The sequence below is a fragment of the Rhincodon typus genome, chromosome 35 (genome assembly GCF_021869965.1).
Source record: "Rhincodon typus isolate 14 chromosome 35, sRhiTyp1.1, whole genome shotgun sequence".
NCBI classification, from domain to species: domain Eukaryota; kingdom Metazoa; phylum Chordata; class Chondrichthyes; order Orectolobiformes; family Rhincodontidae; genus Rhincodon; species Rhincodon typus.
Window position 1 is genome coordinate 18884183 of NC_063366.1, and position 17406 is coordinate 18901588.

General features: G+C 39.0%; 1 protein-coding gene across 1 annotated transcript in view; it reads left to right on the top strand.

The window, feature by feature from the left end:
* Positions 1–9809, top strand: part of LOC109930526 (natural cytotoxicity triggering receptor 3-like) — a 21291-nt gene extending 11482 nt beyond the window's left edge. The window contains exons 6-7 of the mRNA XM_020530006.2: positions 6737–6780; positions 8746–9809. Coding sequence (XP_020385595.2) covers positions 6737–6780; positions 8746–8832 — 131 coding nt within the window. The 3' untranslated portion in view covers positions 8833–9809. The remainder of the gene's footprint in view (positions 1–6736; positions 6781–8745) is intronic.
* The last annotated feature ends 7597 nt before the right edge of the window (positions 9810–17406 follow it).

The window sequence follows — 17406 nt, forward strand, 5'->3', positions numbered from 1 at the left end:
TAAGATAACAAGATGTAGAGCTGGATGAACGCAGCAGGCCAAGCAGCATCATAGGAGCAGGAAGGCTGACGTTTCGGGCCTAGACCCTTAATCAGAAAGCCCGAAACGTAGCCTTCCTGCTCCTATGATGCTGCTTGGCCTGCTGTGTTCATCCAGCTCTACACCTTATTATCTCAGATTTTCCAGCATCTGCAGTTCCTACTATCTCTGATACATTTTTAGGCTGGCAGGTTGTGTTAGTGAAGTAACAGAAATGTCAATGCTTTGGCCCAGCTGTACAAAGGCTATTTCAATGATTTGGACTTGGGGACCAAATGCAATATTTCAAAGTTTGCAGATGATACAAAATGTGGTGATTTTGCGAATTTTGCGGAGATTTCAAAAATGCTTCAACAGAGGTTATATAGATAGACCGAATGATTGGGCAAATAGTACAGCAGATAGGAAATAAGAGGATAAGATATTGTTTTTGGTAGGCGGAACACAGGTGCAGATTTTTTTTTAATGGTCAGACATTCTAAAAGGTTGAATTCCCAAGGTACTTAAATGTCATTTTTTGTAAGTCGCTGAATGCTAACATTCAGATGCAGCAAGCAATTCGGAGAGCAAACGATATGCTCGACTTCATTGCAAGTACATTTGCGAACAGCAGGAACGAACGTTTGCTTTAACTTCATAGGGCAATGGGAACACCACATTTGGATTATTCTATGCAGTATGGTCCGTTTGCTTAAGGAGGGAAGCACTTTCTATAGGTGGAATGTATGGGAGGTTCATCAGACTGATTCATTGGATGGTGGAACATGCCTGAGTGTACTGAACCTTAGAAGAATAGAGGCAATCTCAGAGAATGTGACAAAATTTCAAAGAGATTGACTAAGTCGAAGCAGAAAATATTTTTCTCAGATTATTAGATCTAGAACCAAGGGTCACAATCTCAACGTAACAGGGAAGTCATTTAGAACTCAGGTGAGGAGAAATACTCAGGGATTGGTGAATCTTTGCAACTTCCTGCCTCAGTCAGAGTGGTAAAGTAATTGATAAGTACGTTCAAGATAGTGATTGATAGATTTCTAGATATTAATGGCAGCAAGAGATATGGAAATGCATGGGAATATGGGGTTGAGGGTAATGATATAAAATGTGAGGACATTCTATGGCTGAATGGCCTACTCCTTCCCCTATGCTCCAATCTTTTAAATACAGTCAATCAAGTCCTGCCACATGCAATTTCTTTAAGCAGTATGCATACAGGATATAGGACATAGGACAGTAAAGCCTTCAGCCCATCGTGTGCGTGGTGACCATGAATCCATTTTAAATTAGTCCCATCTGCCTGCTTGATCCCTCTATATTCTAGCTGTCCACATGTCTGCATAAATGCCCCTTAAACATTGTTATGGTATCAATATATGCCATCTCACCTGAGTGTGCATTCCTTGCACATACCACGCTCTGTGAAAAAGAAACTTGCCTTGTACATCTCCTTCAATCTTTAACCATCTCAGCTTAAACTTATGGCCTCTAAGTATTTGACATTTCCACTCGAGGGATAAAAACTCAGGCTGTCCGCCTAATCCATGCCTCTTACAATTTTATATATTTCTATCAGGTTGCCCTTCAGCCTCCGACGCATAGCAAAATCAATCCAAGTTTGTTCAAACTCTCCTTATAGCTAATAAACTCCAATCCAGGTAACATCCTTATAATCTTTTTTGCACTGTCTCCAAAGCCTTTGCATCTTTTCTATAATAAGGTGATGAGAACTGTGCACAGTACAAGTGTGGCTTAACTAAAGTTTTATACAACTGAAAAATGACTTGCCAACTTTTATACTCGATGCCCCAACTGATGAAGGCAGCATGCCATATGCCAACTTTACCACATTATCGCCTTGCATTGCCACTTTGAGGGAACTATAGACATTCATCACAAGATCCCTCTGTATATCAATGCTCTAAGGGTCATGCCATTTATATATACTTTCCACGTGCATTTGCCCTCCCAAATGCATTGCTTCACACTTGTGCAGATAAAACTTCATCTGACATTCCTCTACCAAGCTTTCTAACTGATCTATATCCTGCTGCATCATTCAACAACCTTCCACATTATCCACAACTCCACCAATTTTCATGTCATCTGTAAACTCACTAGTTAGACTACTCACATTTTCATTCAAATCATTTATATATATTACAAACAGCAGAGGTCTCAGCTCTGATCCTTGGACTGGTAACAGATCTCCAGTCTGAAATACACCTCTCTACAACTACCCTTGGTTTTCTATGACAAAGCCAATTTTGTATCCAACTTACCAACTCACCGTGGATTCGAAGTGACGAGCCTACCAGGAGGGACTTTAAATGCTTTTGTAAAGTCAATGGAGACAACATGCACTTCCCTCCCCTTATCAGTCATCTTCATCACTTCCTGAAAAAAATCAAGCAAATTTGTGAGACAATACCGCTGCCCCCACACAGAAAGTCATGCTGACTATCTCTGATAAGTGCATTCTTTTCCAAATGCATGTAAATCCTGTCCCTAAGAATCTTTTCCAATAATGTCTCTACTTCTGATGTAAGAGTCACCAGTCTATAATTTCCCAGATTATCCCTGTTGTCCTTCTTAAACAATGAATCAACAACTGGTATTCTGCAGTCTTCTGGGACCTCACCTGAGAGTAAAGAGGATATAAATGTCTCTGTCAACGCCACAGCAATCTCTTTCTTTGCCTCTCTCAATCTCATGGGATAGATACCATCAGGCCCCAGGGAATTATCTATCTCAATGTCTTTCAAGCCACGCAACAGCTCCGCCTTCTTAATATCGTCATACCCTAGAAATCAACATACCGGTCCCTAATGTTGCCAATTTCAATTTCCTTCTCCCTGGTGAATACTGAAGTGAAGTACTTATTAAGGACTTCACCCACTTTCTCTGGTTCAATGCATAAATTGCTCCTTTGTCCTGGGCTGGACCTATACTTTCCTCAAGTGCACTCTTGCTCCTAATATACGTGTAAAATACCTTAGAATTCTTATTAATTCTACATATCAAGGACATTTCATTGCCCCTTTTAACCTTCCTAATTCCTTGCTTAATTTCTTCCCTGTTGCCTTCAAGTTCCTCCAGGCAATTGTCTGATTTCAGTTTCCTGAACTTTACATTTATTTCTTTTTCATTTTTGAGTAAACTTTCAATACCTTTTGTCACCCAGGGTTTCCAAATCAAGCCATCCTCACCTTTCATCCTCACATAAACGTGCTGGTCCTGAACTTTGATCAACTGGCCTTTATAAAAACTTTCACATGTCAGATATAGCTTTACCCTCAAACAGCCACCCCTAATCTAATTTCTCCACTTCCTGCTTAACTGTGTTGGAATTAGTCTTCTGTTAATTTAGCAGCTTCATCAAGTACCTGCCTTATTCTCATCCATAACTATCTTAACACTTACGGAATTATGAACACTGTTTCCAACATGCCCCAGTGTTGAAACTTTGATTACCTGGCCAGGTTCATTCTCCAGGATATGATCCAGTACGGCCCCTTCTCTTGTTGGACTATTGACATATTTACAAGAAACCCTCCTGGATGCGCCTAACAAATACTGCCCCATAGAAGTCCCTGGTACGAAGGGAGACCCAGTCAATATTGTGAAAGCTAAAATCTCCAACTATGACAACACTGTTGTTTTACACATTTCCATGACGCGCATACATACCTATTCCTCCATTTTCCACAGGCTCTGTGGAGGCCTACTTATAATACCCATCATAGTGATTGCACATTTCTTATTCTGGAGTTCTACCCATATGACTTTCCGGGATTGTCACTCCAAGATGTCCTCTCTTGGTGCAGATTTTTAACTCTCCTTAATCAATGATGTAATTCCCCTACCCCTTTTACATTACTCGCTAAAATGCCTGAAACATTTAAACTTTGGAACGCTGAGCTGCCAGTCCTGCCCTTCTCTCTGTGATGGCTACAAAATCGTTGTTCTATGTATTAATCCAGGCACTAAGGTAATCTACCTTACCTGTTATACTCCTTGATTTGATTTGATTTATTATTGTCACATGTACCAAAATATGGGAAAAAGTATTGTTTTGCATGCTAACCAGAAAAAAATCATAGCTTACATAAGTACATCAGGATAATAGAGCAGAAATTAGCATAAGTACACTTCAGACTGCCACTTCCACGCGTTGATTAACCTGGCCCTATCTGTTCTTCCTGTTAGACTTTCGGAACTTCTACCTTCTCCTCAATCACTCCACATGCTAACTGCCTGCTTTGTTTCCCAACCCTTGCCCGAATAGTTTAAATTCTCCCAAATGACATTAGCATATGGAGTACTAAATAATATTAGAACATAGAACATAGAACATAGAACATTACAGCGCAGTACAGGCCCTTCGGCCCTCGATGTTGCGCCGACCTGTGAAACCTATCTGAAGCCCATCTAACCTAAACTATTCCATTATCATCCATATGTTTATCCAATGACCATTTAAATGCCCTTAAAGTGGGCGAGTCTACTATTTTTGCAGGCAGGGCATTCCACGCCCTTACTACTCTCTGAGTAAAGAACCTACCTCTGACATCTGTCCTATATCTATCACCCCTCAATTTAAAGCTATGTCCCCTCGTGCTAGCCATCACCATCCGAGGAAAAAGGCTCCCACTGTCCACCCTATCTAATCCTCTCATCATCTTGTATGTCTCTATCAAGTCACCTCTTAACCTTCTTCTCTCTAACGAAAACAGCCTCAAAACCCTCAGCCTTTCCTCATAAGACCTTCCCTCCATACCAGGCAACATCCTGGTAAATCTCCTCTGCACCCTTTCCAATGCTTCCACATCCTTCCTATAATGCGGTGACCAGAACTGTACGCAATACTCCAAGTGCGGCCGCACCAGAGTTTTGTACAGCTGCAACATGACCTCATGGCTCCGAAACTCAATCCCTCTGCCAATAAAACCTAACATACTGTATGCCTTCTTAACAACGCTATCAACCTGGGTGGCAACTTTCAGTGATCTATGCACATGGACACCTAGGCTTCCTCCGATTAGAGTCACAGACTTAATTGATGCTTTCAACGTAAAACGTGTTATGAAATATTTTACATCCTTTAACATTATGAACACTTGGTGAAAATTAATGGTCATGGTAGTGGGTGTGTTCGTCGACAGTAAAGCCAATGGTGAGTCTGTTACTGCCATTTGTAGGAGTGCCATCAAAATGAAATCTCAATTATGCAATAAGATTTGGGATTTAGGCCTAATCATCGAATCCCTGCAATGCAGATAGATGCCATTCGTCCCATCGAGTCTGCACCAACCCACCAAAAAACACCAACCCAGACCTCCCCCCAACCCCACCACACCTATCCCCATAACCGCACAGTTGCCATAGATAATCCACCTAGCCAACATGCCCCTGGTAGTTACAGGGCAATTTAGCATGGCCAATCCAACTCAACTGTACTTCTTTGGACTGTGTGAGTTGAAACCCACAGAGATACGGGAAGAACATGTAAACGCCACTCAAGCAGTCACACCAGGTTGGCATCAATCCCAGGTCCCTGGTGTTGTGAGACAGATGAGCTAACCACTGTGCCACCGTGCTGCTCGTACCAAGACAAGCTTCACCAAGACAAGTATCCCACATTTTCTCAATTTGAGAAAACACCATCAGGCGCCAGCAAATCAGCAGTTCAAGCTGCGTCACAGTCGTAGGTGGTCTCTGGTACTGTAAGAGGCTTAGTCATAAAAATCTTCGAGCTTCCAGACGAAATTTTATAGAGTACATCAACCAGGACTAGTCAGGATGACACAGAAAAGTGGTTAGAGCTTTATTTTGGAGGCCAGGTTCGCAGGGACGTTTTTCATCCACCTCATGACACCTCAATTGGTTAAGTGTCACGATTAGACTGTGTCCCCCAACCTCTCCACAGACTTATCTGTCAGAATTCACTTTGCAGTTTACTTAAATGGTATTGCATATGCTTACTACTAGCTGAATAGTTGCCCTGGTGCGATCAAGCCTTTAAATTATCATGAAGTGGCCTTATAACAGTCCAACTGTTGGCCAAATAAGAATGATCCCCTACTTTCCATTTTGCTGTTACATTGTGCACCTCTTTGCCTCCCAGACCATCCCTGGGATAGCATTAAATTACATTCACTGTATTTGTTGAATATTTTCAGAAACAAGTGCAATTGTGACAAAGACTTTCAGCAATTAGTCATCACAAAAGACAATATAATAACTTGTTTACTAGGTGATTCTATTTTTCCTTGGCAATCACATTTTACAATGTTATGATAAAAAATAAGTTAACAGACGCTCACGGACATTCTGATCCAAATCCTACTGACCTACTATCCACAGCTCGAACATTTCACAGCTTCAGATATGCTTCGTTGATTTTAACACCTTGTGGAAATTTCTAAGATTGTGCAATACTTTCCTTCTTCTTTAAAGTTTATTGTAAATGACGATAAGTTCAATTGGCCATGGCTGTAAGTATTTGTGCGCATTGCTGTTAACAGGCAGTAAGAACATACAGCATAACTGAAAAGCTAATAGCCAAAATCTTGGTTAAAAGTGCTTACAAAAATACGCTTTATAAATAGAAGGTTTATTCAATCCAAAATGTCCGATATATGTCAAAACACGTTCCATAAATAATTCATTAACTTTAATTCTCTTTTGTCTAAAGCAGAATTGCCAAAAAGGAAGAAAATGCGAAATCCTGAACAGCACCAGGTAAATTGATATTTGCCTATTTTGTTACACGTGTTCTCACGAATGATATAGGTCAAAACGTCACAGATATTTATGTGCAATTGAGTTAATTTAATCAACTTACTTAGTATAAATTCATCAGTTAACACCACTGGAAAAACTATGATATGTTGTGTAGAAATATCTGAGCATACAGTGATCAAAGCAAAATGCACAGAAGCAGATTGAAACAAAAAGTAGTTTCAGGTAGCTCATCTCTCTTGTTCTTCCAAATGTATAGCAGTAAGGACTGTCATTTGAACAGTTTTTATTTTATAAAATTCTCAGTTTTAAGGATGGCTTAACACTTTCATAGGAAGAGGGAAATATTACATTTGAACAAGAGAGAGAGAATTTGTCATTCGTTTTACCCTTTCCAATTTCCCTTTTCAGCTTGAAATAATACTTCAAAATTTATAAGTCAAGAATTTTAAAGCTCCTCAGAGCAATATAGGTTCTGCTCGTGGAATTTGTCAATAGAAAGCGTCTCAGCCACTGTTTCCATTTGCAGAAGGTGTAAAGATCAATGAGAAATTGTGTGGTTATTTCTTAGTGTAGGCATTTACCCTAAGTGGGACACTGCAACCTATATACCTTTGCAGCAGCAGAAGCTTCAGAAGCTATCTCATCATCAGAATCTAACCACAGCATGCAATGATACAACTCCAATCACGTAAACATGATATAGGGTTACAAAATGTCAAATGGGAATAAATCTACCCATTTAATGTATTACTTTATTTTGTTACTCTGCAGAAACTGTTCAAAAATCAAATTAAGATTGAAGGTCCAAATTTGGCCTTACAACCCCTGAACCCCTACTGGGGACTTTGCAATATGTTGTAACATACAAATTTGGGCTTAATTAGACAATCTCAGCCGGAACGTTTGAAGGGATTGCTTGGATGGAGCTGTTTATTTTCTACACAGCGCCACGTCTGCCACCTACTCGCCTGTTCCTCCCACTGCCAAAATTGTAGGGGAGTTTGTGTCGGAAATTTGTGGGGTGTCTTGCTTGTTTTTGGGCCCATTGAGGCAGTTAGGTGACCACGACCAAGTGAAAGGAACAACATCAATCGGGAAGCATGGTAGCCCACTCCCCTCCTTCTCTGTGAATTGCCAAGCTGGCCCTGGCAACCCTAGATGTTCCTGTGTTCCTTCGAGTGGGGTGATTGCCTGGAAGCGGCAATCATTGCTGGGACTGCAGGTCTACCAGTGAATTTTATTGGACTGCAACTCTCTACTCATGTTGTACACCTATACCCATGGGTAAATGCTATATAAAATCATGGGAAAATTGAATATGAAACTCTCCTTCACCAATCCATGTATACGATAGATTATGGTTGACTTCACTGACGTGAAATTTCTTTTGACAAAGGCTCAAGGAGCTGATTAGGTTTTGTTTTTTGCAATTTATTCCCAAATTGAAAGGGCTACATCTATAATGTTTATAAAGTGAGGGTCGCCCTTTAGGAGGTCTCCAAGTAACAATACCCTATGTATGAATGTCACTGAGATCCATTTCTGTTGTATAATCACAAATACAATACAGCATTCGGTCAACATGAATCACATTCCTGATGTTTACTCCTTCTTTTCCTCATTTTTTACTCCAATCAACCCTGGGACTGTTTCAATAATTTTCTTTCAGTTCATACAATGCTCTACACCTCCTCTTTCTATCCTTACTGCATAAACGTAAACATACTGGACATCAGCTCGATTGTCAACTGTGACTTTGAGGAATTGTTAACTTCGATACTTGTTTCACATTGGCTTGATTTTGTGCACCACAATTGGAGGTCGATACAAATGCTAATTTTATTACTGAAGGGAAGGATGAAAATAGAGTGTCACGTATGCTCTCTACACAAATTAAATGAGTGAAAGAATACCTTACTTTGATAATGATACTAGCATAATTTTCCTGTACTTTGTTCAAAGCTTGATGATGCTTACCATAACTGCCAGGGTAACGAAGCCAAGCCAAAGAAACAGCATCCACAACCTCCAAAGAGAAACATGGAGTAGATTTCCCTGTAGATCGTTCAGTATCAGATATTGATATCAAACATCCAACCGTATCAAAAGAAAATGTAAGATAAAAAGAAACGTACTACTTTCAACTTTTGAGTTTTGTGCGTGGATTAGTTGTTGACCATTTATGTACAGTATATGTCGTATGAAAACTTAAATATGTGAAATCCCTTCTTTTACAATTAATTCTTCTTCAATCTTTCATGTGCTGTTACCAATGAACAATCTATTGTCAGCAATAATTGAAACAATTAATAATCAATGCAAAGCTGCATTCCACAGAAATTCTTCATAATAACTAAATATTTGAAGAAATTACACATATACATGCTTTATTTATTCCATTTACTGCTTGCATTTTCTCGATGCCATATGAGTTTTTCTTATTAATCTCATGCTACAAATACTTACTTCTTAGACTTCTACCTCCTCCTTGTACCATCATATTTTCAAATCTGGCTAGGTCAATGTCCTAATCAGTAGTTTAAAATCATTCTTCTAAATACATTAGAATTGTAAGGATTCTCGATTCTCTCAGTTCACTCAATCTGCTACAAGACAAAGGCCTTTAAAACCTAAGTTTGCCACCAAGTAAACACTTTACTGAAGTTGCTTAACAACTTTGATATTGTGAACTCTGGGTTTTAAACATATATTTCAGCTTCCACACAGTAAAAATAGTTTCTGTCTATATATGTTTTGCTGTGTGTTTGCATAAAAGCATAGCAGATAACATTCAGCACTGGCGTCCAGAAAGATACTATGGGTTATCTGCGGATTTTCACTCCTGACAGTTGTTAATGGAGAAAGCATTTCATGGGCCAAGCATTTACTAGTCAATCTAAAAGATGAGACCTGGGTAATGTCATACTAAACTGGGAGAAAGATTACAATGGAATGTGTTTGTCAAGAAGTTGCCTCTGACTAACAACTGAAAATATGAAGTATAATAAAACGTAGAGTCGAAATGATGTATATCCAAATATCCTCTCTTGTATCAAGATTGAATTTTTAGAATTTCCAGAAACACATATACAATCTACAAGTAAAGCAATAAATTAAAAATAACTGGAATTTGACTAATAACCATGCATTTTGGTAGATATGTATGCATGCCCTGAAAAGCAAAACATACCAGATTGCTATTGCATGCCCTGTTATTCTAAAATTATTTCTTGTATAAAACAGGGCTTGAATGAGCTTGTAGAAATTTTCTTTCCATATTTCAGTGCAAGTGTTTATGGAGATCAAACGCCACAGGAGATAAATTAATAATCTCTGTGACTCATGCATAACTGTCTTATTCTGCAACAAATGTGTGCACAAAAATAAATATGAGACTGAAATGCAAGTTTAACTATACGAAGTAAATATGTACTTCCACAATATGTAAAATTCCAGCCTGTTCAATAGAAGTGCAAATCAGGCCATTCTTTATGTACTTTTTCTTTATGTCCGCATTGCATTTATTGCTATACAGTTGAATCATTGCAGCAGATGCACCATTAATTATATTATATTAATTAATTTTTGCAATGCTGCTCATCGAATAGTCAGCATCTCAGAGAAAGTCTCAAGTTGAGTGGGAATGAAAGTAAACACCGAGAGTTAGGTAGCAGTGATGGCGGGATGGGCAAAAGAGTCAAAAGTAGGTTTACTGAGTGATATCAGGAAATAGCACTCCATGCTATTGAATATAAAGACATTATTAATTTTCTAATTTCATTAGTGGAGACAAATAACACCCCATGCGGCTGAGTATTTAATGATCCTTTATGTCCATCAGTCGAGGTCAAAACAATGGTGTAATTCGAAAAACGTGGATTATTGCAAGACAGGAGTAGCTTTTATATAATATTGTTGTGATGTGGCTATATGACTCCTTCATATCAAATATTCTCTTGGGAAAATAATTGGAATTGAAATCTTTTAAAAGAACGAGGAAGCAAAATGTTTATAATTGTGTAACGACTACCTTAGGATCGGGACATTATCATTGAATAAATAGCCATCTGTGACTGTTCTCGAACAGTTCAGTATTGTACTGAACATGAAGGGCATCATTTCATCTGCGAGGGATGATGGGATTGCAGTGTCATTTTGATGAGGTCACATGAGCTTTTCTGTGTCACTTATTCCAAGGGCAAAAATTAAGCCAGTGCTGGAAAAGCAATGTTTGCCATATGTGTTACATAAAAAGTTATCTCTCACCAGGGGTGTGGGCTGGCCTCTGTTACACTATGTTTGTAGGGTTGACATCCGCTTTGGAGCTTCTGAAACCACGTGTAGCGATGAGATGAACTTCTGCACACAACTGGGGTGTCGCCATTTTATTAATCGACATATTTTGTAATTGATGTAGGAGGTTTTCGAGTCTCTTTGATCACATCTCAAGTCAGAGCTCTGGAAGTCCTGAAGGTATCTTGAAAAGGTTTAGCTCCACTTATAGCATATCCCCGAGGATGTGGCATTCTTCCGTCCTGCAGAAATTGTCAAATGAGCTAACTTTTATTTGCTTAATTGAAACTAGCATATTTTCCCAAGAAATGACTGCTGGATTTGGTGACTTTGGTTTTCCTTATGATCCCAAAATCACAGAGTTGGAAATTATTGGGATTTGTAAGTTGTCCAGGCCTCATTGCCACAAACCATACGCTGAAGATGCAGGTGTTAAATCAAATCGATATATTTCTGTGATTGTACAGTTAGCAAGGAAAATTGTGACTGTCTTTATAATTTGATTGTTTGCCTCTGTAGATCCAAGATATCAGAATTTTCAGACTACTTCTGTGGTGTTGCTCAGACTGATCACAGGCAAATGCATGCAACGCTGTCACTACAGTTTTCTTCACAATAGTAGTGAAGGAAAATATGACACAAGCATGAGACAATTCGTCCATTAGGCTTTCACGCTAGTCTTCCACTTTGGGCAGTGAGTTTTGCATAATCAGCGGACAAAAGATCTTTGATCAGGTATACCACACCTCTGTCCTAGTTTTCAGTTTTGATAGGTTTAGGAGTTTTGCCTCTGATCATTTGTGTAGGTGCACATTTTCATGGCCGCAGATAACTAATAGGGAAGTGTAACAGAAAGAAAATATACGAAAAACAGTGCAGGGCCCAAACTACAGAACTGTTTCTCTTCATTTTCTGCCTGAACAGTCAAATGTGTCGTGAAATTGAATGGTACCTATGATTAAGGAGAAGGAATATGAATTCAATCAGATCCTGAGTGATACGACCAACATTTGAAGGCTATTGGTTTTGTGAGTACCTGCAGTGTATGTTATCACAAAAGGGGTATAAAACTCTTCAAAGCTTTGTAGCATAGCTGATCTTTTTCTCTAATATCATCACTAGAGGCTGAGTACCTATTTTGCCTGCCCTAATTACGGTGACAAATCTTATTGTGAAATCCACAAAAAGGAAGGTAGAGTTTTGTTATTGCTCTCTGCACTTCTCTTGAAACTGAGTTTGTAAGAATTTCGTGTCTCCCATGGATCTACTTTTCCTGAAGTCACATTGTGCCTTCAAATATATTTCCCCACGTAGTTGATGGAGCCTCGCTGGTATGACTGTGGCAAAAGCCTCATCAGTGTTGCTCCCCAGTCATTGTGGAATTTCTTTAATGCTCAGGTGTAGGCTTCCCCATTGTGTCATCTTAATTATCGTGAATTTCTTCAGTAAAATATTGTCCGAACTTAAGTTCAGTTTGATCGTAATTTGGGCCCAGAGAAAAGAAAAATCGATTCTGCAAAATATCAACATGAATCTGATTTATTTTCAAATTGCTATGAAGCACATCATGATTTGGACTTATTTTATGGTCACCTTGTTATGCATCAGTTCATTCATTTATATAAAATGGTGATTGACAATCTATTGATTTAGGTTTGGCTGTTCGGTGCTGATTATTTAATTAATTTCTACCCATCACTATCATATTCAATCGAGAACTGTGTCTGAAACAAAACTTAGATCAAATACTGTCTTACCAATCTCCAAATTCATCCATTTTGAGCTTCATATTAGTTGGAAATGTTGCATATATACATTATTATATTTGCATAAAGGCATTGATTCTGACACCTGTCAATAAATCTTCTTTTGATAATTAATGCCTATATTCGCAATTGTCCTTCCCCAGCTATCTGGCCGTTCTTGCATATATTTTCTTTTCTCCCCTCTATCATGTGAAATTCTCAATGTTTTATAGGTTAGAATGTTGAAGCCAAAAACAGTAAATTCACATCATGACAAAGAATGCTGATAGTGTAAGCAAAAAGCTGAGAAAAAGAAATGAAACATCCTGAAGAGTAAAGCTGAAATGTTGGGGCCTTTTTTTTTTGTAAACTTTATAATGCTTCTGTAGAGTTCCTTTGTATGTGCTATTAGGTCAAAGGTTCCATTCAATGGCAAGTTCTTGTCTTTGATGAAATGTACTTCGTTGCGCTGTTTAGCTGAATAGAACTATGATATAAGCAAAATGCTAATTCTAAAATGTTACGTTTCAAATGTCTCTTCATGCTTGAAAACTACAGGATCAAAATATAAATGTTTTATTTTAATTTCACTTCAAATTGTCTCAAAAATATTTAAAGCATCAGTTCAATACTTAGAAATGATATTTCTCAATCCATCTTGGAGATTGCTGTTGTCTGCAATAAGCGGTGGAAAACATTACTTGAATAACAGTCTTATATGCAATATTGTGGTTTCTATTTGTTCTGAGTCAATGACACCCACATGCATTGCAGCATATTTTGAACGTTTGGTTTTTATTTAACTGCCTTGCAAAATATTTTGTTGCAGTGTACATGACAATTGACCATAGTTTTTAATCAATCATGTGCATAAACATGGTCTGTGTGATGGTTAAAGCTTTCAGTGTTAGAGTCTCATCTGGGCGTTTGCAACAAAAAAGGCAGCGTGCAAAAATGCTGGTCGGTTTAATTCCCTGTAAACTCAAAACCACAAAGATGCTTAAACCTTTCAGTTTAACTTAATCTACTGGTCTGAAATGATACTTTAAAGGTGGTAGAACTTTTATGGTCCTGATGTGTATTGGAAGCTGTGATGTCTCTATTTGGAGCAGAGCTGAATCAGGGTATGTTTCCTGATAATCTGTTTTTTTTTTAAAAGATCACTCTCAATTCACTTAAACAGCACTTTTGATATTTCACTTATTGGCCTTATGGGGAAATAAGACCTCACAGCTCTCAGGAAGGGAGTAAGGAGAGAAATGAAAGAATGATCTGCGTTCATAGCGGATGTTGATGGGATTTGATTTAAATTCGGCCAGATTGGCTACTAAAAGAAGTGACTCCGCATAGGCAGTTGTCCCAATCTTAGTAATAAGGTAGCTATAGGAATTCTCACACTTGTTGTTGGAGGCAAGCGTGGAGGACACAGGGAAAAAAGGCTTCAGTGCAATAGTTAAAAAAGGTTATTGCATTCCAGGGTGATTCTGGAACAGACAAGCGCATGACACGACATAACGAAACCACTTATCGAGCACATGTTTTCAATTCTGTATGCCTTAGATTTAAGGAAGCTGAGATTAAGGCCAAAGCAAGGGAACAGAATGGCTGAAAGAAAGTAGTGGTTTTATTCAGTGCCACAACTTCAATGGTGTAAGTAAGGGTATGGTTGATAAAATCAGTTACTCAGTTGCTGAAAAAATTGATATGGCAATGGAGGTCCAACGGTGTAGGGAGATCATGGACTTCGTTGTCACTATGACTGGAGCAGCACGGGATGGTACAATGGCTCAGTAGTCAGCACGGTTGTCTCACAGTGCCAGGGGCCTGGGTTTGATTCTAAATTTGGGTGACTGTCTTTGTGGAGTTTACATGTTCTCCCAGTTTCCGTTGGGTGCTCTGGTTTCCTACCACAGTCCAAAGATTCACAAGTTAGGTGGATTGGTCTGCTAAATTGCCCCTTACTGTCCAGGGACGTGTGGGGCTAGATTAGCCATGGTAAATGCGGAATATCAGGGGTTGGGTGAGGGTTTGGGTTTGGGTGAGATGTTCTTCAGACGGTTGGTGCAGAGTCGATTGGCCAAATGGGATTTTGTGACAATCCGATCAACTGCCTCTGCTGGGCCACTTCCTCCAATAGCCAATCTACTTGAAGCTCCTTCAATACTCCTTCTGATCCCTCTGCTCTATTATATCTGCACAATTAATCATACAGATTCCCCTCGTGACCCATGTGTTAACCAATTTGTAAATGGTTTTTGTCCCGTTTTGATTTGGCCTGCTCTGATTTAAATACTATGTCATTAATCTTATCCTAAAAGAAATAAACCTTGACAATCAATCATTCTCCAATGTTCACTACAGTTCTGAGTTTTGTGTCACCTGCAAAAACATTATTTTCATGCATGAAACAGAGCACAGATCCGAACAGAGAAACTTTACTTCCTTTCAGTCTAAACGAAAGTTTGCCACTATTGACTTCCTCAGATAAATTCCCCTCTATACCGTTGCTAGTCTGCTAAACCTATGATGTTCATTTTTGGTGGCATCTGAAATGAGTGACCCCACACCACAGCGCCCTCACCACGCCCCCACCCCCCACCCCCACTCCCATATCTACCCTTTGACACTTTTCATTGCTTCCCTATATGATTCTTTTTGGCTGCCTCACTAAGCCATTTTCCACATGAACAATGATGACACCCAGCTGCAATTTACCATTATCTTACCTTTTCTAAGCAGCAAAACTGTTTTTCTCGTGTTGCGAACACTGCAGCCCCTTCAGAAATCATATTCCTAAATCATAACGGCTTAAGGGCGGACCCAAATGTTCACAGCCTTGGTATCATATTTGACCCAAGAGGTGCGCTTCCAAATGCCTGGCTGCAATATTAAAGTAAAGCGTATTTCATCGTTTGCGTATTGCCCAACTTTTTAATATTGGGAATTAATTAATCAAGTCAAGGCGGACATCTCATATTCCCCGTTCCTTTTTAAATGCTTCCTTTGGTGTGTGGGCATCTCAAGAAAAAGCGTTGTTGCAATTTTGCTATTGATCTTCGACTGAATCATATGTTCAACCATTTCCGAGCATAGATAAGAATTAACTGCATTGTTATATATTGGAGTAACATGTAAGCCACACCAGGTAAGGGTGACGAATTTCATTCCCTAAAGGACATTAATAAACCAAATTGTTGTTAACAACAATAAATAATGGTTTCGTGGTTGCCGTTACTGAGAATAACTCTGTACTCATCCTCCACACTGGAAGAAGAGTTGGAAGAAGAGATACTGGCAATTTTGATGCAAGTACCTGAATAATATTTTGGGTATTTTTTGACTGGTTGAACCTTTGTTTAACTTATGGAATCATACATTACAGGAGAGGCCCTTCAGTGCATCGAGTCTGTACTAGCAAAAACATGCTACTACGTGCACTAGTCCCACTTTCCTGCCTCAAATACTCTCCCAAACGATGCAGTCTAGACCTCCACCATGAAAAGGATGAAAAGGCTTTTCTCAAATACGTTTAAACCTCTTGCCTTTCACTTTAAAATTATGTCTCTTGTTACTGACCCTTCAACTAAGGTGAACTGCTGCTTTCTACTCACACTGTCCATGCCCCTCATAATCTTCCCCCCTCTACTGTAACCCGAAAGAGCACTTCAACCTTCTCCCATGTGTTCTTCATTTGTGTGACAGACAAATGACTGGGAATCGATTTGGAATTTAATTAAACTGTTTTAGTAATAATATAAAACATATATTCATTGCAACATTAACTTTTTACTTCATCTAACTTAACTTCGGCAGTAATTCACTTCATTCGACTTCACTATGCTCTACTTTAACTTAATTCACATTTAACTGTAACACCAAATTTAACTGTATGAGTTTGACTTTAAACATATACCACACTGATTTGAGTGAAGGGGCCAACTTCCACTCTTGGTGTAGATGTTAACTTCAGAGCACATATGTTGTGAATGTGGGTTTCGAATGCTCTCTCTGGAAATATCCTTTCTACTGTTAACTTTATCCCAAAACATGATCACTCTTCCAGAAACTTCTCTGCTACTGGGCCAATGAATTGACCAAAACCTGATCACAATGTTCAATGATAGCCAATGAAGCTAACTGATAAGCAACTCCCAACTGTTTATACCAAGATGCAAACAGCCACGATGCTCTATATAAGGTAATAGTCGTGTCGGTATGTTTATCAAACAGCTATGACACATCCCTTATTTGGTCAACACAGGAAACAGGTCACAGCTTACAGGACAGGTCAGAACACGTCTTGGCTGCAGTTTTAAACTAGATCAGAGCTTAAACTAGCTTGATCACAGTATCCATCATGCTTGATTGTAGCTCTTGCAGTCTCGTAGCCATTTCTGTTGTTGCCCCTCTGACCGCACAACTTTCTCTGTTCCAAAGAAAATGACCTGAGCTTCCCTCCAGCCTCTCTTCATAGATGTACTGCTTCCAGTGCAATGACTGCCTGTAGAGTGGTAACCAGAATTGCACATAAGTACTCCAGCTTTTGCACAACCAAAGTTCTGTATATTTCCAACTTGACATGCAT